A 26562-nucleotide genomic window follows, 5' to 3' on the forward strand; every position below is an offset into this window, starting at 1 on the left:
CGGCCCGGCCCGGCCCAGTCCAGCCCGCCTCCATCCCCGAACAGCGCCGGAGCCACCGAGCAGGCGGCGCCGGGCCAGCCGCCACCGCGCCGTGCCGGCCTCCCCGTGCCCCCGGTCCCGCGCGATGGAGATCGAGCTGCCCCCCACCGCCCAGGTGAGAGCGCGGCCGGCGGGCGGTGGCGGCGGCGGCGGCACCCCCGCCTCCCGCCGCGGGGCCCGGCCCGGCCGGGTGTCCGGGCGAGGGGCGGGGCGGGCGGTCACGAGGCCGGCGGCGCACGTGGCGCCGCCCCGCCCCTGCGAACGCGCTGAGTCACGGTGGGGGCGGGGCCGCGGCGGCCCCTGCAGCCCCCCCCCCGGCCCCGCGCTGCCGAGGCGGGCCGGGCCGGGCCGAGCAGAGCAGGGCCGGGCCGGATCTCTTCCCGCCGGCTCCGGTCGCGGAAAGGTCAGTCAGGGCCCGCAGGAGTCGCCTCTGCAGCAGCCTCGGGTGGGGGCAGGGGGCCGGGGAGGGCGAGAGGGCCGGAGCCGGCCCCGGCCCCTGAGGGAGCGGCAGCCCGCGCCGGGCGCGGCCTCGCGTCGCTGCCCCCGGCGTGGCCGTGCGCCTCTCTGTCCTCGCTCGGGTGAGTTACCGCAGGTTTCCTTCTGTTGTGGCGTGGCTGCCCGTCGCAGCCGCCCCGCCGGGGCCCCGTCCCCGCCGGTAGCGTGCGGCCCGGGCCGGGCCAGCAGCGGCAGTTGCACAATCATGCACTTCCCTGGGGCGGCTCGGGGTCTGGCTCAGCCTCTCACACGCAGCCTGCGGAGCCTGAACCGGGCCGGCCCCGGCCGCTGGTGCGGGGCTGCGGGCGGGTTGCTCCCCCTGCGCTTCGGCCCGCTGGGGACGGCTCCGGGGCGCTGACCCCAGCGCTTCTCGGGGGCTTCGACGCGGGAGGTGTTTCCTGGGGGTCTTCTCCAAGGCGAGTCGCTGGGAGGCTTTGGGGTATTTGGGTGCGTTTGCGTTTTGCGCTCTTGTGCAAGGAAATCTCTTCTCTAAAAGCCTGGGGAAGTTCAAGGGTTTTGTGTTGCAGGCTGGTTGCAAGAGTGGGGCGAATAACTTAAAACATAATTGAACTCCATTTCAGATGTTTAGAAACGTGTTCTTCATGGGCTTTTAAATGAGAAACAGCCTTATCAGCTAGTTACTAGGTTTAAAGAAGTAATACATGAAAATCTGGAGTTGTTTTAATACTACAGACTTAAGACTGAAAAGTTTTGAGGCTCCTTCAGTGTATGTCAGTACAATACCTGCTGCACAATAGAGTTTCTTTTAATTCTTAATTGTCTGTCTGTTAGCCTTGGATACACCTTTTTCTGTTCATTGGTTGCTGTTGCTGTTCTGTCTTGAGCCACTCATAGCTCTGCCTGGCTCATCTGTTTTCTTAGCCCAGGATGGCACAGTGGTGATCTCTGCCTTGCCTCCTCAGTTGCTTGGAAAATACTGCAACAAAAATTAGGCTTTTGGCTTGTGCTACATAAACACCCTGTGAGTATCTTTTTGCCAATAGTATCCAGCTGTGGCATTTTTGCTTTCATTTCTGAGAGTCTTGACAGACTGATTCCTGTGTACCTGCTTTTGTAGCTCCTTGCCCGATCCACTGTGACTTCCCTGCTAGCAAACCTAGCTTTTATTACTTGTTTGCCTACTTTGTCAAACCCTTTCTACCCAGCCACCTGTTGCAATTTTCCTATTTGCAGGCCTAGCCTGTAAAGGCACTGTGTTTTTCAGATAGTAAATGATTACCATCTTTGACATGTACAGTTTTAAATGTATTTATTACACAGAAAATTCAAATACCCTTTCCCATGGAACATTCACTCAAAATGGGTAACAGGGAGCATGGTCTTCATTTTGCCCTCGGATTGCACAAGCCAGTGGATGGGAAGGATGTGCACTTGTGCAAATACAGTGAAGATTTCAGTCTGTTTTTTATGCCTGGTAGCAGTTGTCATGGCAGTAAAGGTGAATATGAAGGACTGGAGCTAGCTGCTCAACCAGAATGCAAAATCACCTGTTTCTGCTACATACTTCTGTGGGAGTTAGCAGTACTGTTGCCTGCAATATTCTTGGAAAAAGTATTCCTTTATTGTACTTTTCTGACTGGAAATAGGATGGGCCACTGTATGCAGAGGTGAAATGGGATGCTGCCTATTACACACTAACAACACGGGCATCAAAACATCTAAGAAAAAAAGCAATGGAACAAGCGTCAAGAAATTTCACACTTGCAAAAGTATGCTGTTCTCATAGTAGCTGTTCTCTTCAGTAAACTTGAAGTTACTGAAATGGTTGCCTGTAACCTTGTAAAACAGCTCAACAAGCTCATCAGTTATTAGAATTTGAACCTCACAACAAGAAGAGAGCAGAAAGAATTCACTTTCCAATACAAAGAATGAAGCTGTGGGTTGCACTTAAGCTGGAGTAAGACCAGCTCTAGCAAATCCAAGTAGGCAAATAATTGAGTGCCTGCTTTAAGTGTATCTGTTAGGGTTTTCTACCTAGAGAACTGCCCTGAAGAGTCTCTAGTTCAATTAGTGTGATCTCTTCAGTCTAAAGGGCTTTAAAGAGGAATTACACATACTTTTTTTATGACATGCTGCATTAAATTGTCAAGTGAATGGGTTTATTTTTTATTCCCTAATGGCCTATCATTTCCACATGAGGTAGATTCCACAGGCAAAGACAAACAAGTGCACTGCCCAGGCCTGGCAAAAAGTCTTTGTTTTTTGGGTTGGTGGTTCTTTGTTTTGTTTCTTGATACTGAGGTTTAATAACCCTGTTAAATAGAAACATCTGATCAAGATATCTGTAGAAATATATATCTGTGTATGCAGCTGAAATTTCAGTGTAAGAGACCATCCATATTTCTGAATATAATGTTACCTACTAAAATTATGGACAAGTTTGAAGGAAGTAGATTAGAGTAAGTAGTAGTGCATTTATTTTGACCCCCTCAGTTCTTCTGTGCTCATTTTGATATCAGGCTGCACTGATAGAGCTTTCTTTCCCTGAAAACTTGCAAAAGAATATCCTCCAGTTAAGCCCGTGGTAGCTGTAATGCAATATAGCGTATTTGGCTGAAATGAATGTAGACTAATAGGAGCTAACTGTGTCAGTCCCTTCAGGAGAACAGATAACTGGATATTATTGTTATTGTAGTAAATATCATATGAACACTGTTCTGTAGTTTGTCTTTAAAATGTGCTGAGAATTAACAGTTATATTGGAAATAGAAGTGAAAGAAGTTAATTGCCTCGGAAAATCCAACTTGAAGCTTGTGGCTGGCACTCAGAAGTTGGGGAGGAGTTTGGCTTTGAAAGTTTGTTGGGAAATGTTTGAAAGAGATCAAACTGGAACAAAAAAAGAATGTTTAGTGTAAGCAGAGGGCAGCTGGATGATCTTGTGTGCTTTAAAGAACTTGAGACATTTTTGTATCACTGTGTGGGTGGTTAGGAAGGTTTGTGTACACTTCCCTCTAATGTTCATGTGCAAGAATAAATTTTGGCTCTCAGTCCCTTTTTTCTTTTTTAATTGAAAAAAATAGGGACAGTATAATACTTACCCTGAATACGAATGCAGCAGGTTATATATAATCCTGAAGGACAAGAATGTTGTTAAAAGTGTGTCAGATTACTGTATCTGTTGTTGCACCGGAATGCTCTTTTGATTTGTTGGTTTCTTTTCCTCTGTATCTTCAATTTACAAAGCAGCAAAATACCTATTTGATAGGTATTCTTCCTTTTGTGATCCTGAATGAAATGAATGTAGCAGTAGCGTATTCAACAGACTTACTTTGTTAAAGAAATCTCAGTACCTTTGTGGAATATGCTGGCCTTTGTGAAATGAGGTTGAGGAATGCAAGAAGTGGAAGGAGCTAAGTCAAGTATATGTTCCTATGTTCTCAGTAAAATCAATTTGTGCTATTCTTTACTATAATTTTTCCTATATAGTTGTAAATTTTTGTTATATTTGGTCCTTCAGTAGAACCAAGAAACCACCAAAAACCAGCAAAAGCTGTCAAGAGTTTGTCATTATTGCATTCCAAAAGCTCTCAGACTTTAAAAGGAGAGTGAAAAAGTCAATTGCAGGCCCAGAAAAGAACGAGCTTAGGGAAGAAGGAGACAATATATAGGAAGTTCAGATGATGACAGTAAATGATACTAAGTGTGCCCATGCCTGTGACACTGGATGTGTGCTTCATTGGAAAGAAGGAATTTGATTTTTGTCTCTAGAACACCACTTCTTTTCTTTTTCCTCCCTTTATATTACGAAGATGAGCTTTAAAATGACTGAACTGTTCAGTAGCATTAGGCCGATTTGTGAGTGCGGTGTGTTTGCAATGATTGTGTTGGCTGAAGCTAGTGCAGTACAAGTCCAGACAGTAACTTGTCGGCATGAATTAAATATTAATCCCCTGCTGCTGTGCTTGAGTTCCAGCCAGCAAAAAGTCCTACAAAGTCTCCAGGTTAATCACCTAGTTAAAGTTTGTTTTGGCCTCCGTATCATTCCAACCCTAAGTGACCTATTATTTTAATATAGCACATTCCTAGAGAACATGAAAGGGTTTGAAGTTTGTTCGGTTTTCTGATACAGCATATTATACCAGAGCTGGACTTTGTGCCACAGAATACAGCTCTAGGTGAAGGGAAAAGAATACAACATATTGGTGAAATTAGTTCTTTTTTTTTTTTGGCGATAATCTTATTTAACTGGTTTTGGAAACACTTCATCTGCTGTCTATGCAAGTCTTTCTGTGTAGACCAATGAAAAGGAGGAGTTGGAAGTCATGACTTTGAATTTGTGTTACCCAAAGATGGCTGATTATAGCAAACTTAAATCCTCCTCGGGATTGCTCAAAAGTAATAATTTTATAGCATATTTGTTTTATTAAGGTAAACAGTGAAACCAGCCAGTGAGAAATGAAGCCAGCAATGCTCTCTGTGGTGTGTAAAACTGCTTTAAGTCGTGGAAGGCTTATCTGAAACAGATACCGACAAATACATTTCAAGTAAAGATAGGCATTGTGTGCTTTTTTCCTACTCGGTAGCTGCTTTCTGTACAGGAAAAGTAAAGCTAGTGACTGACAGTCACGTATTAATTGGCAGTGGCAAGAAGCTAATTGATCATATAGTACTCAAGTTCTTCTAAAGTGTAAGAACTGTTACTACTGTGCCACACAGTACCGAAGCAAGCACAGACACATGTCTTGTCTCAGGATTTTTTAGATACGTATTTCTTCATTTTTCTCTACCACCTTTTAAAATAAGGAAAAAAAATAAATACGTTCCCCAGCAGACTACCTTGTTTTAATATCAATTTAGCTTTACCTTAATGTGCATAGTCCAATGGTGCCAGTTTCAAACGGAAGCAAAGTCTCTCAGAACCATACATTTAAATTAAATTAATTAAATTAAATTAAATATTAATTTGGATAACCAAGCAGTCTGTAACAACATCAAGTAAGGATAAAAAAGTTGAATTTGACTACTTTGGAGAATAGAATTTGCCTTTGCCTTATGAAGCATCTTCCGTTTTCTGTCTTTAGCCGTTTTGAATTCTTGGTGAAATATTTGCTCAGTTTTCTTTAACAGACACATTGATTATTTTTTTTTAATGTTATGTGTTGATACATGGGCTTTATGTTTGGCTCTTAATTCCTACTGTAATATTCACTTCAAAAGAATAAAGTGCTTTGATATGTTGATCATGGAGATGTTGGAAAGTTAATAGAAGTTAATAAGAGTGTTGTTAACTCAAAGTTAAATTAGCATTGTTTTACAAGCACAGCGTAACTGCTGCTCAGTGGTATATTAATAATCCCTAGCACAAGTACTAATTGGCAAGGTTCTAGTAGAATGGGTAGTATCTAGTAGAATAGCTTAGAAATAAATACTTTTGTGGATGCAATTTATATACTACAGATCCGGTTGAAGTTTTTCATTACAGTTCAGATTTCTGATTTTGGTTCTGATTAGCTGCAGTTTTTATACCAGGAAGAAGGAATATAAAACAGTGTTTATTTTTAGGTGTTATTTTGAAGGTGCTGTAAGTAACTATTAATGTTTCCTATCTTTACAGTTAAGATAAATGTGGAAGAAGTATGTCTTTGATGCTATTGCAGTACTGGGGGAGTTGAGACCACCCAACTTCATACTTGTCTTGCAGTTTTAAGACTTTTAATCCAATTTATGCAGTATTATGGAACGCAATGAAAAAAAAAAAAAGGAAAAGTTCCTTTAAGTTTGATGTTGCAGCAATAAGTTATGTAACACCAGTTTGAAACCATCTCTTTCAAACCTTTTAAGGAAGTGTCTTCTGTATGACTATGAAATATAAAGATACCAACTTTTCCCCCCTTGCCCCCACCTCTGTCTTGCAGTTTCAAAGTTTTATTGCCATTTGCTGTATTGATTTTACATGCTGTCTCTTGTAAGTATAAAAAAATCTACTCCTGGAAACTGCTTGCAAAACAGAGTTTGCATACTTGAGAAATTGACTCAGAAGGAGCTTGGTTGATAGCCTGCCTTGAAGAAGAGGTTTGTTTTATGATTAAGGGTGTGCCTATTTGCTGTGTTTGAAATTAATGTGCACTAAATGTTGAAGCAGGGACTTTTGTACAGCTGCGTTACATGAAAAGCTGCTGTGACTTTGATTTGCTTCCTGCTCAGATCATCACCACTGTTTAGCCGCAAAGAGCTAGGATAGAAAGATCCTGGGTGGGGGGAGGGGGGGGTTTGTCTGTTTGAACCCTTGTGGTAAAATTAGTACCTCCCTACTTACTGCTATAATTAGTGGAGCAGTTCCTGTACTGCTTGGGCTGTTGGAAGATCCCCCCTCAGAATTCCCAGGTAGCACGCAGTTGATGCAGGTCTGCCACTGAATGCTGCCTGCTCCCATGTAAGTGGCCAGTCTTAGGTCTGCTATGCAACTGACATTCATGTTTTGTGCCGCCTGGGCCTGGATGCTTCGTCATTTCTCCCTTCTGTCTTCAGGAGCTGTTTGCTTGAGTTATGTGCTGTTGGGTAAGAAGCTGAATTTTGTCCGAAAACAGGGTATTTCCAGTTAGATTGCATGCAGTTCTGTGACCGGATGACCTGTTCCACAGTCAACTGGGTAATAAAGCGATGGGCATAAGAGAGTGGCAGGGGTGGGTGGGTGGCTCTGAAGGTTGGTGCAGCTCTGCTCAGAGGGTAAGTTTTTCAGAAGCTTGGTGGCTGGAAGGAGAGTGTGGAGACATTAATGGCAGTGGTCATCCACAACGTGTCAATGGGAATATTCTACCCCAGCTTGTTAGGCTAATGCTTGTCTGTACCACTAATGCAGTAGTGGTGACTGATATGTATGGACCGGTGCAGGTAATATAGTCATTGTCTTTGGAACAAGTGTACTGTAGACCTTGGTGCAATGTTCTGTGAATTATTTGGCATGAGATGCATGGGTGTATTTTCTGTTTTATAACACTGAATTATATTTGCATTTTCTTTTTCTGCTGTAGATGGGTCTTGAGCAGATCTGTCAGCTGAGGAATTTCTGGAAGATTGTCCCACTGATACTTGTAAAATCAAACCTGAGTAAACTTTTGAAACAAGTAGGATTTAAGATACCTAAGGATGAAAGTGGAAGTACTTCAGTAGTGAAAATGCTATTATTAAAATAGTGTAATATGAAACCCCAGAACTTACATTTGAAACTTAAGTCATAACTTCTGACACCTGGTCTTCTAAATTATTTGTATGGAATTCTTTGGCTATGGAAATGTACGTGTTTAGGTGCCTCTTAGCTGTGTATGCTGTAACAGAGAGAATTACAGCAGTGACTTCTGATACTGTACTTTCGAATTTGGTTTTTGGTATTTGAACTAGAATATTATTAGATCAATTCAGCTAGTATAAATTGTGGTGACTCAGTGGGATGTTGTAGTTCCATGGATTGTTTTCCAGCTTGATTTGTGATCCTTCATTATCTTCCACTTCAGGAATCTAGTCTGCACCTACCACTCTCGGGAATACTTGTTCAGCTGGTAACCAGTGTGAACACCTCTAGACATCTCTCATTTCTTGAAGTTTATTTTTGCTGGCAAAATGAAGAATGGAAGCCGCTTAAATAATTAAAACTGTTATGGGTGTGCTTTAAAATTATTCTGAAAAACTGTTACTAAGGTCTGAGCCATAGAATTATTTTAAAATCAAAATGAAGCTTGAGATGAGAGTTTTTTGATAAATTATGTGTATATGTGGCAGAGGTGAAGAACAAAGTCTTATAAAATGCAAGTAGTAATGACAATGAACAGTTCATAGCTGAGTAGTGACTTACCGTAACAAGACCTCTCTTTCCCTCATTGTCTGAATTAACTGTGCTATAGAGAAATTGTAGAATCTTGTCATTTTTTCTGATAATTTGCTATAACCTGATTTTTTTTTTCCCCAAGTATCTACTGAGGCATAAGAGAGTGAAGGTCAAAGGCAGAAAACTGGTTAAGATCCAGACCTGACATTTTCTTTGCATACCATATTTCATTATTTTACAAGTGATCTTCCTAACCTTTTTGCTTAGCAAATTTATTCTAATTATCAGGAAAGCAATCAAATCTCTACTAGAAAAAAATCTATAAATTCTGATTTTAGAAACAATCTGCTAAATATAGTGTACTGTAATATACTTGCAAACTGGATAGCCTCCTCCCCCCCAGTATTTAACATTTGTTAACCGTACACTTGTTAAACGTGCCTGGATTATGTTTACTGCTTATGGATGGAAGAGGTGTATTGACATGTTTCTTATTTGTGGCAAAAAGTCTTGGTGCTAGCATAGTGTGTGAGGGGACACATGTCAGGGATTGGCCTCTTCCTTGATTTCTTAGGTACCATTTCTTAGCCCATTTAATCTGAAGGCTGAGTGAGGCATCCCTGTGATAATCAGCTGTACAGGCTGCGAGCCTCCTGTGTACTCCAGGGGCACAGCCATGGAAGCCACAAAGAAAGTGGTTGGTGGTGGAGGCCACATCATTATGGATGATATGGAAATCATATAATGATGGAAAGATGCAATTACGGATGGTTGAGTTCTGCAGACTTTATTGTTCTTTTGAGAATTACTGCTTTTATATGATTTAGTAAGAGGTATAAACCTGTTTACCTACTCTGGTTCATGCCTTGGAAGATGAATTGGCTCCTTTTGTTTTCAGAGTTTATAAACTCAATACTACACAGGACTTTACATAGTGGGGGCGGGATTGCACCATACAGAAACAAAGCTTTAGTTTTGTACAGTGTTGTTCAACTTCTCAGTAGGTTTACAGTTTTTTAAGCAAAAGCTGTCATTGTGTACAAGAATGAGAAATTGGTATGTAGGTTCCTGACATGTTGGCCCATCTTGAGCTTTCTGGTTTAGTTGTTTAACTTTGCAGGACTTTCAAGTGAAAGAGCTTCCTGAAACCTTTGTGGGGGTTGATGACTTCTAGAGGATTGCTTTTTGCTGAGAAACATGTACATTGCAGGTGCTTAAGAAAATTAGTAAAATCTATCTTGCCGTATTCTATGGAAAAACAAATCTCACTGTGTATCTTGGTGGGGCTGGAGGAAGGGGAAAAGCTATACAGACTGCTTTCATGCAAATTAAATAACGACTTCTATGATGTTTCATGTAAATTTAGGGAGAGCATTTTTGGTCATCAATGCACAGTTGAATGGTATTTTTATTTACTGAAGCTTTTCTGTGTTATGTCACTAATGAAGGCAGTGCATGATGTCAAATAAACAGTTTAACCATGAATTACTTGTTTGGAAAGATAGTGTCACCACAGCAAAAATTTGCTGTGCTGGACCTCCCTTCCTCAAATATGTTATGGTCCTGTACTGTCCAGTGGTGACCAGTTGAATAGCAGTGTATTTTTGGCCTTTTTTCTGTTGTGTGGGGTTTTCTGCTTTGCCCTTGTAGAAACTAAATAACCTTTCCAAGTGTATTTGAAGTTGAACACTCACAAAAAAAAAAAAAGACCCTGCTTATTTATTTGCACTGACACTAAATTCCCAGCATTGTCTATATAAATTATGTCTGTGAAAAGTGTGCATTAATTGCAAGACTCTGATCCGTGGAAGTATTTTAACACCTGTGTCCCACAGACTGCAGTGGGAGGTAGGCACTTGCATATTCCGCCAGATGTGGGCTGACATCTACAGGACACCTTGCAGCTGATCAGCTTGGGAGCAAACTGTATTCCTTGCAATGTAACCGTATTCTTAAACTTTTAGCCTTAAGATAGTACTTCAGACTGATCAGGTGTTTGTGTGGCAAGTGAATTTTAAAGCATCCTTGTTCTTTCTTTGTCAGCTCAGCTCGGAAGTGTGGAAGAATTTATTTGGTGCAGCCTTACCGACCAGATGTCGGGTGTTTCTGAAGGAGGGCCAATGGATGTGTGCTGGCAGTACACCTAGTGAACCTCTCCTCTTCTCTTTCTCACACACACAGACTCCAGTTCCTTGCCATGGTAGTTTGGCCCACGAACAACAACAAAGTTGCTTGTGAGATCAGTGAAGTGAAACTTGGTGAGACATGCTTCTTGTAATACTAAGAGCAAGTGGTTTCCACATCCAGGCTGTAGCACAGCTGTAACAACCCATCTGGTGCAAGCACACTGTTTTCATGTTTGGTTTGAAATGCGCATTTCCAAAAATGTGTAATACTGATGAAATCAGAATAGCGGCTCATAGGTTATAACCGAAGGTTAATACAACCTAATAAATATGTTATTTGAAGTTTGGTTAGGTTCTTTTCTCTGGTTCTTTGTTCTTCTTTTCTTGCGCCCTGATTTGTTTCATTGGACATAAGAGCAGGCTATAATTTGACTGGATTGTGTTTCCCAGATGACTGAGCTATTATTATAAACAAGTCCTCTTGTAGATAAACTAATGAGTAGCCTGTGGCAATGTCCGCACACAGTACGTGCCTGGCTGGGTACAGCAGGGTAGCTTGAAGATAATCATTTAACAGGTAATTGTTTTCCAAGTACTGTAGGTTCAATATATAAAATTAATTGGGACACAAAGGCTTTTATATTCCTATGGTTAAAAGATGAGCAGTATTTTCAGATGCTGTATATTTTTTATATTTTTTGTTTATGTCTAGGATAAGGATTTTTTTGGTGTATAAATGCCAAAATTCAATAAATGCCCATTTTCTTATGATGCAGTTTTAACTTGGGAGGAAAAAAACCCAAACACAAATAAAGCCATTAAAGACCAGCTTTTGCTGAAATGAAGTAGACTTCTGAAATGGCTGCTACTGGAATACCTTTCAAAATGGAGTTACAGTGATTAGACAACAGCTAGAAAGTCAGCCACAACAGAATCACTCAGTTTACTTGCTGGGGCAACACATCAGAGCTTTGTTGATGTATCAAGCATGTAAAAAGAAATAGACTAACTCTTATAAAACAATCCCCAGCCTCCCAGTTTCATTGTGCAACTTGTGTAATATATTGTAACTTGAATACATATTATCTGTGTGTGCATATTGCCTTAATCATTTTGTAATGCTGCTGATGCAAGATGGAATAAAGTAGCAGCAAGTAAATGGCTCTCTTAAGCTGAAAGAGGGATTCAAAATCTGAGTAGAAGGGACCACAACACTTTTATACCAGCCAAATATACTGTGGAAAAATGAAATTGATTAACACAATATAATTAAGACCAAAAAGGGAAGAATGGAACCCATCTAACGGAAACAGCACAACTCTAAAAACATGTGAGATCCGTTGCTTTAGATACTGATGTTCCAGAAAGCATTCTGGGATGTCAAGAGATTTAGGACTAAGTTTGAAGAAGTGGGATGACACCCATGACCATTTTCAGCTTTTGCTTAGCAGCCAGGGTATTGCTTGTAAGTAAGGGCATAGTTAAATTTATTCAAGAAAAGTTCATAGTCATCGGCTCACAATGTTAGACCTAACTCTGTCTTTAGCCTAAAGACAAAAATAGGGGACTTTGGAACAGACACAATGCGTGACAGATCTGTCAATCAATACTAGAGAATAACTTCTGAAAAATCGGGTATCGTACAAACAAAACAAGTGCCAATGTCAGATTTAAGACTTTTCTTTCTGTAAACCAATGAGACTGTGGGTTTGGGCGCTTTTTTCCTAATTTTTTTTATTTAAAGATGATGTGGCAGGATTAGTCCTGGGACCATTCAGCCCCTGGAAATCACATACTTTATATTAAACTCTTATTATTTTAAGTCTACCTTCTAAAATATGTATTGATTAACAATTTAGGAAAACATGGCTACCTACTTCTGGAGTGTATGAGATAAGGGCATGAAACAATCTTCTGTAAAAAGATCTGTGGCACTAAGTAAGAATCCACTGATCTGTTGTACCAGAAATGGCCACCTCAAGGCAGACCGAATGTGGTGGGAAAAGGATATATGTATGTATTTCTGACTCCAGAGATTAATGAGCCAGAGAGGAAAATGTCACTCCTGCTGCTGTGCTCCAGGCTGGAAGGGAACGCTGTGAGGCTCTTGCAAATGTTCAGTGTTTAAAGGAGTGGTAGGGAGGTGGGGATTGATTGATTTTTACAGAAAAAGAAAACTGTTGTCGAAGTGTAGTAGTAAACTGCTCTTATATCCCTCCTTTTCTTTTTCTTTGCTGACTTTCTGACAAGGGTGTTTTTCTTTACCTGCTGTGGCCTCGCTCTATTGTTAGCATTAGGATTTGGGAGCTTTTGGAGTTGGTACATTAATGACCATGAACAGCCTACAACAGCTATTCTTTATTGCCCTTACATGCTTGCTCATTTTGCATTCTTCAGGCTTAAAGAAACCTGTCTTTTCACTGTTACTGGTGAATGTATGAGGTGTGTGTTTTCCCTGGCAGCTTGGAAAGCTGGCTTGCTATGGGCTGTATATGGGGAAATCATCATGTTGGGAGCTGTACAGATCTTAGTTGTAGCCTTTGTTCATATCATTCCTGGAAGACGATGCTTCAGGTGAAATACATAAATCATTCATCTCTGAGAAGGAGTTATTTCTGGATTGAGGGTAGGGAGAGTAGGTGGGCAGTTTCCAGAATAGCACCTGTAGGGCCTTCCAGCCAGCCAGAGCCTCTCCCCGTTTTTGTCAGGATAATACCCAGACAAGGCTTGTAGTGAAGCTTTAAGAATGCTGAACAACCCAGCCAAGGAGTTTTTCAACTAATCTGATTTATAAGAGTAGATCCTTACAGTTTTACATTTATTCGGGGAACCTGGAATATAGTGGGAGGTACGGTCTGAAGTGTGAGATCTGCGTTAGGAGAGAAGAGGCTAAATACCAGATCTGCTTCTGTTCCTGGCCTGGCAAAGCATTCTAGAGATTTCTTTCTTCAGTAAGAAAATTATGTTTGCCTAAAAACGCCTTTCAGGGACTGAGCTTACCCCATAAGTCTCTGTTGGGGCAGAAGAATATCCCAAGACATGTGGTTAGCATTCTTCAACGAGCTTAGTTGTATAGACATGGAGTGGAAATTCTCTTACAACATCAATTCTTTAAAGCTATGGCTTTCCAACCCTTTTAGAGTTCTTTTTCAGTTAAGTTACCCTGCTAGGGCTTGAAAAGAGCTTGCTGACCAAGATGTCAGGCGTCCAAAGACTCTTTAGGGCCAGGAAGAGCATGTGGGCATCAAGAAACAGAAGTAGGCTAGTTTATTGTCAGGGCGTACTGGTTTAGTGTCAGTTCAGTCACAGCAGTAGTTAGTGGCACAAGTTTGAATGATTAAAAAAAAAAAAAAAGACACCCCCTCACACCCACTGTGCTGGTTTTGGTTGGGATAGAGTTAATTTTCTTCATAGTAGCTGGTACAGGCTGTGTTTTGGATCTGTGCTGGAAACAGTGCTGATAACAGAGAAGATGCTTTAGTAATTGCTGAGCAGGGCTTACCCAGAGTCAAGGGCTTTTCTGCTCCTCACCCCACCCCACCAGCGAGCAGGCTGGGGGGGCACAAGAAGTTGGGAGGGGACACAGCCGGGACAGTAGAGCCCAGTGACCAAAGGGATGTTCCATACCATACGGCATCATGCTCAGTACGTAAAGCTGGGGGAAGAAGGAGGAAGGGGGGGATGTTTGGAGTTAGGGTGTTTTGTCTTCCCAAGTGACCGTTACATGTGATGGAGCCCGGCTTCCCTGGGGATGGCTGAACGCCTGTCTGCTGATAGGAGTTGGTGAATGAATTCCTTGCTTTGCTTTGCTTGTGTGCACAGCTTTGACTTATTACATAGCCTTTATCTCAGCCCACGAGTTTTCTCACTTCTACTTTTTTGATTCTCTTCCCCATCCCACCCGGGGGTAGTGAGCAAGCAGCTGTGTGGTGCTTAGTTGCTGGCGGGGGTTACACCATGACACCCACCCAAGCACCCTGTTTCCTCCTTGGTTGCCTGGGAGGTGTTGGTGAAGAATGTGGGACAGCAGGCAGCTCCACAGGGCAGTCAGGGATTTGACACAAATCACAGGTTGCTGTCATGTGGCTTTGCTTGACAGCTGTCTGTTCTGTCACATTTCCAAATCCTCAATCCAGACCTAAAATTGCTGTTGTCCCCCTCTGCCCTCCAGCATAAATAGCTTCTGCCATTCCCTTTTCCTCATTCTTCTCATACGGGCTGCTGCTTGTTTGAATTTTTCGTGTCCTCGCTGTCCATTGCACAGTCTTGAGTTAACTTTTGTTCTACAGTTTCTGGTGGTAAGAGATTGGAAATTATGGGTCAGCTTTCCAAACTCAAAATTGTTTTAAAAAAGTTACGGTGTGGGTTAACTATCAGCTTTCAGTGCTTTCTCTGAAGCATGAGGCTTATGTTTCCAGGATCGGGGTTTTTTTATGTAATTATGACTTGTAATTAAGTAACTTACCTTGAAAAAGATTTAGAAAATAAACCAGTAGTTACAGTTATTTCAGAGATCATCTGAAAACATCAAATTATTTATAAATCGTTCTTAAAGCCTACATGAACAAAATCAATTTTGCCTGAGAATGATGACGGGAAGACATTCAGCTGTTGCTTCCACAGCCTGTGCTTTTCTTAAGTGGTAAGAGCTTTCAGCTCTTTCTCTTGCATGGGCTTTATTACTTGATCCCCTCCCTTTCATTCTTGCCTTGGAGTATCTCGGGTCCTTGAGCTTCACTTCCCACACTTTTATATTTTTGCTTCATTATATAAAAAAAAAAGGTGGGTTTTGTTCATTCCTTTCACTTTCTGGAAAATTGGGGGGATATTTTGCCATCTGTCTTTCTGTGAGTAAGCTATAGCAGTGTTTTCCTCCTCCTTGTGGGGTGCCAGTCTGAGCTCTGTGCTGGATGCCATAGCCATGGACTCTGTTGCTCTTTGATTTGTTCATGCTGGCATGTGAAGTATCTCTTCTTGAAGTTCAGTGCTAATGGATCCTGAGAATGAAAACCAGATCCTTGGCTGGTGAGAGATTCTGCTGGTGTTACCCCAGTTTATGTTGCAAAAGGCGTGACGTTAAGAAGTAAATGCGCAATACTTACAATGTGCCCTGTATTAAGGGGATAGCTAACAACAGGTTGAAAATGCTGTATTGAGATAGATTGTTTCTCTGGTGACACTTGGGCTGCTGGATGTTTCCACGTTATCAGTTGTACCTGCAAATGGCCTATATTCCAAACAAAACCAAAACCAGTCAGATAAACCCAGCAGGGGTGAAATGAAAGACTGGCATTTTATTTAAAGCACAAAAGTCAGTCTATGAAAATAACATGAAAACAGGGTCTCTCTCCTTTGTTTACTCTACTGCAAATATGTTTGCTTAGGAGTAATAAGAGTTAATCGTCAAACTTTACAATGTAGTCAGAGATTTTCTCATAAAATGTATAACAGACTCTGCCCAGATGGCAAATGCCGATATGTAAATCTAAAACATGAAAATTTCCATTGGGGGCCAGATGGTGGCTTAATGTGAATTGTTTAACATTTATGTTTATCTTATTAAAAGTGCCTTTATATGTCCAAACGAAGCTATCGATGTGGTTGGAAGAGCATATCACTAAATGAACAGAAAAATCAAACCATGAGTGCAAGGCACCTCCTGCTTACATGGATCATGGGAAAGCAGAAGTTCTTCTCTGTTTACAAAATCATGAAGAACATATTATGAACAAAATCAAATCACTGTTTGCTTGGGAAAAATATTAAAACCATGTTACTTTCCCGGAAGTTAGAAATGTTGGACAATGGTAATACATTAAATACCATAATGTATTTCCCCTCAAAATAGGTGTTGGTGTTTGGTAGGAAGAGCTGAGCACAGTGCCTGCAATCCTTCCCAAGTGCGGGTCCTTCCTTCTGCAGGGGAGGCCCTGGCTCTTCCCGCGCTGCCTCTTGGCTCTGCCAAAACCATCGTTTCCTCTGATGCAATTCAAGGAGTTGCACAACAGGGGAAAGAACAAACGGGCGTTTGTGGAGTCTATCACATGAGGCCTGGCGCCTTTACAGTAAATATGTCTGATATTAGGGGAAGTGGTTAGCATGGCTCCGAAGGGCAGCAACAAGCCCTGGGTCAGATGAATCCTTTCACAGGACTCTCAGTGCACGTGATCCAGTTTGGATGTGAATCTGTGTTTGCTTGTTCCTCCAAATTAATCTTTCTGAGACCAGCACATCATGTTGAGGCATCTAAAAATCAGAGGGTAGCTGATGCACAGGCAAGAAGCGAAATGCCTTTTAATAACTTTAGTTAAACACTCCAGGCGTCAAATACACTGATTTTTGTGATGCTTTCACAGTGGAAGGGGGAAAATGCTTCAGTGATAAATGTAGAGTGCCTGCCTGTGTATGTGTGTGAGTGTTCAATGAGGCAGGGGAATAATTTAAAGACGAAGGCTGTGGAGAGGCTGAAGGAACAAAATTGCAAAATATTTGCTTTAGACTGCAATTTTTAATTTTTTTTTTCTTTGCATCAACTTGTGCTGGGGGTTGTGATTCACTCCTTAGTGAATCACTTGGGTCAATGTTGACTCCATTAACTTTGACCTAAGGCTTTGGGCTGATGGCCAGAATTTTTTCTTCTTGAGAAGGGCAGTATTACTAAAAGCATTGGCTGAAATTATAAATGAGCGTTAAATGGCAGGTTAATATTTAAATGACTGTGCTGTTTGATGGTAGTATCTATTAGTATATTAACAGAACACTTCCTCTGTACAGCCCATTCATGTGAAGAGTAATTTCTTGAGTTGTTACTCAAAGTTAAGGCTAATATTGCTCTATTTGTATAGAGCTTTTCAAACTGAAAATAGGAGGGAACTTTTGCAATTATATGGTGATAAATAAAAACAACCCCACCCTTTTGGTTTTAAGTGCCACAAGCACAACTACTAAATAAAATAAAGGTGCTTCCGACAAGCATCTCTCTCCAGGGTAGAGCACACCACCATTCAGCAAAGCTCCGCTCTTTGCCAGAGAGAAGATACTGGGCTAAATACGGTCCCTTGAAAAATAGTGACAGGAGCCAATCAATGCTGTAGTACTTCTCAAACAACAGCTCAAGATCCTGAAAACCGTGCAAGCATATTCATTCAAAAAATGATCCTGCTTGCTGAATTGATTGCTGCACAGACGCAGAAGTGATGGTGTACAGCCACAGCATTTTTTTTGGCCAGCTGGTGTGTCTTTGGAGGTCTCTCATCCCACAAATGATGCAGTGTCCAAAGCTATTTATTTTGATAATGAATACAGCCAGTAGCATGGCTGAAAAATTTAATAGCAGTGCCTTAAGTTTTTGCACTAAGGCTATGTGGGTTTTCTTCTCAAGGAAAACATGCTATGCCTTGCCTTCTCTACCTCTTTTTTTGATCACTTCTTTTGTTTTTTGTGATTTAAACTGAAACTTAGCACCCGTTTTGCTATTTTTGTGCTGTAGTCTGTTGCAACGTGGGGAGGAGAACAGCTCTGTTAATTCACAACCTTGTGCATTATATACACACACACAAAAATATCTTTTGAGTCACATTTTTAATGGTGCCTTCTAAATGAATAATTCAGAAGTGAGCCCTAAAATACAGATCCTGCAGTTTTATCCAGAACATATTGCAAATGCTCTGAGACTAGGAAACAGTTTTGAATCTGCTGCAGAAGGAGACAGTGAGCAGCTGGTAAACTACTGGCCCTTAATGAAGCTATACCATATTGCAATATCTCCAATTACTGCAGAACTTAATTAGTTTGTTTTACCCTGCCAATCTGGAAAGACCAAACATTGTCTTGGGCAGCCGCTGTAATTATTTCAGCTTCTTCATTGCTGGCCATTAAGGCTGAGTTTGGTCTCTCCCAGCAAGGTATATTAAATATGTCTTAGATTTGGGAATGCCCATATTGTTATGCACAGATATTTTGTGTAACTGCTTGATTTTAGAGAAAATAATTTTCTTTTAGTAACTGGTAGAGTAGTTCAAGCCACGTGTAAATATGAGTGCTAATGGTACAGAATTTTTAACAAAGAAATGAGATTACTGAATTGGTCTGTTCAGTTGTGGACTTGCCCTAAAGCTTTTTGTCGTAACTACTGTACAGAAGTGATTGTCTTGAAAGGCAGCGTGACTTGGTGTTCAGGTTACTTCGCGTCCTTATTTGAAAAGAGCCTTTAGAGAGGTAAGGGAGTGTTTTCATTTGGTATGTTGGCAAAATAGATGTATCTTAGGTATAGAACCGCTAACTGAATTGGTAAAGTTCTGTTTAAATGAAATTTAGTGTTCAGTATATTACTGGTAGTGTGCTAGCATGATGAGAATGCCCAACACTGAACACGATTTTTGTGTGCTGCCACTAAAGGGTAATTTTAAGAATAATGAAACATGACATTAAATGAAAACTCCCAGGCACCAGCTAGGAATTGTTGGCAGTTACCCATCTGACAAATGTGGCTACCAAGTATTAAAATTCTGTGTCAGCTGACATCCGAATTGATGATTTCTGAGTGTTAGGGTTTCTTCACGGGAGAAAGTAGTCCAGACTTCAGTCTTTAAATATTGAGTATTTGAAGAGTAAAAAACCACAATCAACCAATCCACTAACCCCCTTCCTCCTAAAAAAACCCCTTATACAATAAATTAAAAGAGATTATAGCTATATCGAATAATATTAACTGGTTGGTTTTCCCTAAATGGCAGAGTTTAATTTGTCTTCTGAAGCACTACAGGCGCAAGAGGTGATTTCCAAGGCATCGAGGTCGTTGTTAGCTGGCTGATAATGATTGACTCCCTGATGAGCCAGGGGCCATATTTGAGACCTATTGACCCCTAGTTTATACTCAGCTGCTCCAAACCACCCATGCCTAGAACCACACTTAGACTAGAACATCAACTTAGACTAAGCTTTAAATTACAATTTGTTAGTAATAGTCTTAATAATTGTGTTTAATGCTACAGTGATGTTATGTCATTTAGTGACTTTGAAACCAGGTTATCCTCCAACTTTGAAGCCCTGTTCTGCTGATCTTTAATATTAATACTTAATACCAGGATGGAACATAAATATTTTCAAATACATTTTGCAGTATCACATTACAGTTACTTCAGACAGGCTTCATTCTGTTTTTAGCCAGCTTTTACAATTTTATAAGATCATCTGAAAAAATTTTACATAGGCAAACTTTGTGATTTCTGTTCTTTTCTCCTAAAAATTACTTTCTTAATGTGACATAATTCATTCTATAGCTTTGCGTTTTCTGTGAGGTAACTTAGGAAAGAAGAATACATTTATCCTCTGGCTAGTTCATGTATTACCTTACCGTTTGTAAAAAAATTCCTTCAGTTTCTCTGAGCCTGTGTGCAGGCCACAGCAACGAAACCATCAGTTTGCACCCTTCAAAAAGGTCATATAGAGCCATATTTTATTCAGATAATTTCATAGGATTAAGAAAATAAGCCTTAGTTAATGAGTCTACCTGTTCGATATAGAAATTAAAAGCTTTGCTGTTGTTCTGAGCCACTTATGCTGCAGAGGATGCTTGCTCAAAAAAAGCATTTCTGTTACAGGACATGAACTTGATTGACATCCTTTGGAGACAAGATATAGACCTTGGGGTGAGGCGTGAAGTTTTTGATTTTAGTCAACGACAGAAGGAGTATGAACTTGAGAAACAGAAGAAACTTGAAAAGGAAAGACAAGAGCAGCTCCAAAAAGAGCAGGAGAAAGCCTTGCTGGCTCAGCTGGAGTTAGACGAAGAAACAGGTGAATTTGTTCCTGTTCAGCCAGCTCAGCGCATTCACTCAGAAAATACTGAGCCACCCATCGATTTTTCTCAGGTAAACTCTTAACATGTGTTTGTGAGTGTTTAATCCTTTTTCTAGTCACAGGAAGACATGTTAGTGGTTACCTAAAATGAATTTGCATTCATTGCTGTAATGGAAGATTCTTCAGTTATTCAAAGATGCAGTAACATTTTTTTCATTATTTTCCTATTTAGAGCACGCAGACTTCAAAACCAGAAGCAGAGACCTTGTCCTTTGATGACTGCATGCAGCTCTTGGCAGAAGCATTCCCATTTATAGATGACGATGAGGTAAGAATGCTCAACGCAGTGGTTTCACGGGTCGTCATCTAGGGAATCGGTCTCATTTGTTATGTTACATTATATTACGTTAATGTGTGATGGGATTTTTGTCCTCAAGCTGATTCCAGCTGGAATAAAGCGGCGTAGTAAGCTTCAACTGGGGCTGTGTCTGGAGGGAGTGGTACTTCTTGTGTTCCTTCTGCTTACTGAACCCTGCAGCCAGGATTCAGTGTGTAATGCCATCTGATGGCAACCATTCCAGCTACTGTAAAGGATGGTAGTGGACTTTAACAGTTTGGTACACTGAGCTTAGTGCAGCTCTCCGGAGTTGGTGAGTCTGAGTTGCTTTGTTTCCAGGTGCTGACCCAGACTATTTGATGTGTAACAATAAGCCCTTCACCAGCCAGTTTCTAGATACCTTTTTTTCCTATTTCTTTCCTTAATTTGAAAATGCTTTTCATAGGAATATTTTTATGTTATCCTGCTGTTTACAAAAATGCTTTTGTTAAGAAATACCTGTCTGTCTGTTCTGCAGAAATGGTAGAACACCAAAAAACAGATTTTTTGCTTTGGAAAATTCAAAGTTGTTTTTATGAATGCGGTATTTTTGTTATTGTTGGTTGGGTGGTTGGTGGGGTTTTTTACTTTTTTTTTTTTTTTTAAACACTTCAGGCTTCTTCAGCTGCATTTCAGTCACTGGTTCCTGCTCAGATTGATAGGAACCCAGTCTTCATTTCATCTGATCACGCTCAGCCACCGGAATCGCCTGGTTTAGTTTCACTTACTGATGCGGAGAATATGCAGAATATAGAGCAAGTTTGGGAAGAACTATTGTCCCTTCCAGAGTTACAGGTAAAGATTTAGTATGATGAGTACCTGAAAAAAAATAGCATGATATTTTGGAAGAGTATGGTGTTTTGGAGAATGCAATACAGTAGCATCTTAACACATGATCATGATTGTCATGTTGGATTCTACACCTGTAGGATGTCTATAACTCAATAGAAGCTTTAATTCTTTAAATGTAATATATTGGAAAACATGTCGGAAGAAGGAAATCAGTTGTTTATCAGAAGATCTTAATAAAACACAGTCTGTCTTACCAGTCAGAACTTCCCCATGTTTTTAGCAAATCCTTGTTTGCATCTCTCTGTAACGTGTTACGGTATGATCATGGTTGAAATTTCAGCTGCTTTAAAAATGGATAGTTCTGAATATGGAACTACAACAGGAATTGTTTCTACAAGCATTATTGTAAATGCTTTTTTTTTTTCAGTGTCTGGGTGAATCATTTATGGTTACTTTTGCATTCAACTTTCATCTAAGGAAAAGGTTTTGTAAAGATGATAACAACATATATTTAGGTACATAGAAGAGTCAGGTGTAGTTGTTATATAACTGCTGTTTATATGTGTTCAGTAAGAACTAATTACGTAATGTACATTAATTGAATATTTCAAAGGAACGTTACAGAGGACATCTAGGCTTTTTTTCCTCCTATCCTTATGTTTCTTCTTATATTTCATTAGATTTGACAAAACTGAGTACATTTATTTTCAGATACATTACTATAGAATGTCATAATGCTTTAGCATGGTGCTGCTCTACTTTATGCTGTTAGCCCAAGAGACTAACATGAGAAGAGATGTTAACTGCAGTCCAGATTTCCTGGATAGTATTGAGGATCACTTTTCCAGCATTTTGCCACCAGAAGACACCAGCCAGCGAATGCTCAGTGGAATGCCTGTAAATCTAAATCGTGCTTTAAAAAAGTTCGCAGGAGCTGCGTTTTTCCTGCTGCTCTGCATTTTCCTGTCTTCTGTTTATATTTTTCAAAATTTTCATGCTTTCCTAATCTTACTGCTGTGGTAGCCTTAAAAGCCCCACCTTAATTAATAAGGGCAATTGGCTGTGAAAAGGCAGCAGTGATGCTGAAAATACATTAAGAAGCCAAACCAAAATTATCTATTGCAGTAATTCTGAATAGTAATTGAATAATCTTCTGAAAGAAGGGAGATAAATTGAGGGCATTGCCTTTTACAAATTATGTTTGAAGAAAAGAAAAAAAGAGCTCACGTTCTAAACCTTGAACAATCTCTGGTGAAATAATCAGTGTGTGGTCCCTTCCTAAGAGAAGCAGCATCGTTTTGGTAATTGCCTAATTCTTTGGGGACAGCAGGCCCATTTATTTCAGCTTCAGTTAAAAAACTGCCACCCGCTTGGAAAGAACATTGGTCTTTTAGCCAATGAAAGTCCATCAACATAATAGTCTTTGATGCTCACGCTGATGTTAGCCAGCTTAACTAAAAGTATGTCGGGTGAGTTAATGTTCACAAGGCTTCACATCAGCACTCTGCTTCACTGGGAATTACATTCCTCTGCACTGAACAGCTGCTTCATTCAGAAAATCCTAAAAGAACCTTGTTTTTTGAGGAAAAGTAGTCTATCACATAACATGAAAGTAAGAGTGCTGTGAGTAATTGTTTATTAGTAATGCTCATTAAGTCTAATTCGGTAATTTACATTTACTGTACTCATGCCCTTCTTAGCAGTGGTGCTTGTGAGAAGTTCAGACCTGGCACCTCCAAGGGTCCCCACTAGCAATTTACCAGAACAGGAGGGCCCCATGCAGCTTCCATATAGCATTGGAATGGGTCTCTCCAGCATCTCACGATGAGTTGGAGAGGCTCTGCTCTCTTTACTCTGAGTAGCTTTGTCCAGAACAAGTTGCTTCACACCCTCGCTTAGGTATCTAGTCATCTTTCTAGATTGCCTCTCTGTAGTACAAGTCTGTTGTAGTGATCTAAGTTACAGCAACGTTGGAATACCTGTTCCATGTGTATGTTAATTGCTAAAGTATTTAGTGCTTGTGTGTTATAGAAAAAGGTTTTCTCAATTGGAGAATTGTTGCTCAACTTCTCTTGCGTTTCCCGTGTAGTGTCTTAACATTGAAAACGATAACCTGGCCGAGGTAAGCACAATCACAAGCCCTGAAACCAAGCCAACAGAGATGCACAACAGATACAATTACTGCAGCTCATTACCCATCATGAGAAAAGATGTTAACTGCAGTCCGGATTTCCTCGATAGCATGGAGGATCCCTTTTCCAGCATTTTGCCACCAGAAGACACCAGCCAGCTGAGTGTGAACTCTTTAAAAGACACATCCCCTTCAAACTCTGATTTCTGTGAGGATTTCTACGCCACCTTTATTGACACAAAGGCGAACGGTGACACAGCAACAACAAACACTATCAGTCAATCACTTGCAGAAATTCTAAGTGAACCTATTGATCTTTCTGATTTCTCACTGTGTAAAGCTTTTAATGGCAACCACTCAGGAACTGTACCAGAATGTAATGATTCTGACTCTGGTATTTCATTGAATGCGAGTTCCAGCGTAGCATCACCTGAACACTCTGTTGAATCATCTGCCTACGGAGATAAGGCTTTTGGTTGTAGCGATTCTGAAATGGAAGACATGGATAGTGCTCCTGGAAATGTGCCGCAGAGCCATGCCAGCGCGTACTCCTTGCAGCTCCAGGACCAAGTGTTTTCTTCCATGGGGCCGAGCGCTCGGACACCTAGTTTGCAGTGTACAAATGCACCAAAGGAGGAACCCCCTGCTGGTCCTGGCCACCCCAAAGCTCCGTTCACAAAAGATAAACCTTCAGGCCGCCTTGAAGCTCATCTCACAAGAGATGAGCAAAGAGCAAAAGCTCTGCAGATCCCTTTTCCTGTTGAAAAAATCATCAATCTCCCTGTTGATGACTTTAATGAAATGATGTCTAAGGAGCAGTTCAATGAAGCCCAGCTTGCGCTTATTCGAGATATTCGCAGGAGAGGCAAGAACAAAGTGGCTGCTCAAAATTGCCGTAAAAGAAAACTGGAAAATATAGTGGAACTGGAGCAAGACTTGAGTAACTTAAAAGATGAGAAAGAGAAACTGCTTAAGGAGAAAGGGGAGCATGACAAAAGTCTTCGTCAAATGAAAAAGCAACTGACTACCTTATACCTTGAGGTCTTCAGCATGCTACGTGATGAAGATGGAAAGTCTTACTCTCCTAGTGAATATTCACTGCAGCAAACTAGAGATGGCAATGTCTTCCTTGTTTCTAAAAGCACCAAGTCAGAGACTAAACTTTGAAGGGCAGCACAGCTGGCTACTGTTCTCCAAGTTACTATTTTTGTATCATCATCCCGATAGTTCTTACTGTGAGGTGGAATGCAGAATTAAGTAATATTTTTCAAGGAATTCTATGCAATGATAATTTTGAAGTTAATAATTAGTTTATGGAAGATGAGAGTTTAAAACTAATAGCGTAATGCAGATGGACATAATGCAGAACTTGTAATCTCAATTTTGTAACAGACATTTCCTTCTTATAGCACCACTTTGACTAGTTTCCATATACATGTAAATATTTAAAGATACCATATTTATATACTGTTCCTATCCGTTTTATTCATAGATTTATTTGATATATATATAAAAGATTTTAGCCTTCTAAATATGATTTCTTGCAAGACAAGCAGTATGGCTTCTGATACTTTTTTATAAATATGCAATAGTGTTTGTTTCCAATTTTTCTTACACATTTATACTTGCTTTATATTTAATATATGATTTTAATTTAGTATAAAAGTTGATACTTAGTGTTTGATTTTGAATTATCAGTTCATTAAACTTTTTTAACTCTACTTGATACACATTTATTTCCCTAAAGAAGGGAAACTTCACTAGTTCTCCAAGGCTAAGTCTTCATGTAACAAATATGCTTAATAACCAGAGATGTATCGCACAGCCTTGTCAGCATTACTAATGCTTCCTTCAGCAAAATTGTAACTGCTGTTTGGAAGGATTGTGTAACACAAAGTTAAGTTTCAAGTCTATGCTAGGTTTACATAACTTTTGTTTTCCTCTTTGAACACGGCTTAAATTCATGAGGTCTTTCCTCCAAAGGCATTTAAAAAATCTGTTAACTAAGCTATTCTCAGCATTTCCCAACTGAAAACTGTACACTTGAGTAATTGTTTGGGAAATACTCTGTGTGTCTGACTGATCAGCGAGCATTGTTTATCACTGTTATTACTTTGGGGCTTATGGAAAAAGGCATACTAACTGCCAACCAACTGCACTGTTTGGAACCTGTGCTCAATTAATCGTTAAGAGTTGTGGAGTTTAAATTATGATTTATAAGAGAATAAAAATTGGGCAAATAAAGAGCATTGCTTTGTTTACCTCTCTTTACTCTTCAAGTGGATTCATTGTACTTGATGGTCTTTTTTTTTTTTTTTGAATACAGAAAATGCATAACTTGTAATTCTATATATTGATTGAACATCAAAAACTGTATCATCTTCCCTAGGAAGCTTTAAGAAGGCACAATTAATCTGAAATGTTTTTTCTACTACTGATGCCTTGATACCATTTTAGGAATATTTTGTCAGTTACAATATTATGCACAACTTCATTTAGTATAATAAACACCAAGGTGTTTTGCAAGACCTTATAGTACATTTTTTTAAAATAGAGAAGGAACTGGAGATACTAAAGAAGGATAGAGTGAGACCCACAACAATTGTTTAATTGTAGGAAAAAGGGGTTTAAAGAGGGACATCAGATTAGGAAACCAACCTTCCATTCGCTCATTGTTCACAAAATGATATGGTTGTGGGTGAACTCCAGCTTGAGATTTCACAAACTTTTAAACTGTGCTGGAGTTGCATATCCAGCAGAAAGCATCTTATCTCATGGTCAGCCATGAAAGCCACAGGAACAGCTTTGATTATCATAATCCCAGTTCCATACTATATTGCTCTTTATGGACCTTCTGAGTGTCCTCAAAAAAAAAAAAAAAAAAAAAGTGCCAAGAAGTACAGGAAGCCATAGTTCTGATGAATATTATTCCATCACAAGATGCTGTGGGAGGTCTCCTGGTTTTGACTGTGATGTTTGCTGCTTTTGTACAACTTCCCAGTGACCCCAACCCCTCTCA

General features: G+C 40.4%; 1 protein-coding gene across 5 annotated transcripts; it reads left to right on the forward strand.

The window, feature by feature from the left end:
* Positions 1–25804, forward strand: NFE2L2 (NFE2 like bZIP transcription factor 2). Of its 5 annotated transcripts, none has more exons than XM_056348249.1 (5): positions 1–154; positions 20046–20315; positions 20477–20572; positions 21236–21415; positions 23502–25804. In XM_056348249.1, exons 1-5 carry the CDS (start codon positions 125–127, stop codon positions 24708–24710), a joined length of 1785 nt encoding a protein of 594 aa, XP_056204224.1. In that variant the 5' UTR covers positions 1–124; the 3' UTR covers positions 24711–25804. The 5 variants fall into 5 exon arrangements, with proteins under 5 accessions (XP_056204224.1, XP_056204227.1, XP_056204225.1 ...); XM_056348252.1 differs by lacking the exon at positions 1–154 and adding an exon at positions 297–442; XM_056348250.1 differs by lacking the exon at positions 1–154 and adding an exon at positions 459–617.
* Positions 25805–26562: the final 758 nt, after the last annotated feature.

The sequence above is a fragment of the Falco biarmicus genome, chromosome 8 (assembly GCF_023638135.1).
Source record: "Falco biarmicus isolate bFalBia1 chromosome 8, bFalBia1.pri, whole genome shotgun sequence".
Classification (NCBI taxonomy): Eukaryota; Metazoa; Chordata; class Aves; order Falconiformes; family Falconidae; genus Falco; species Falco biarmicus.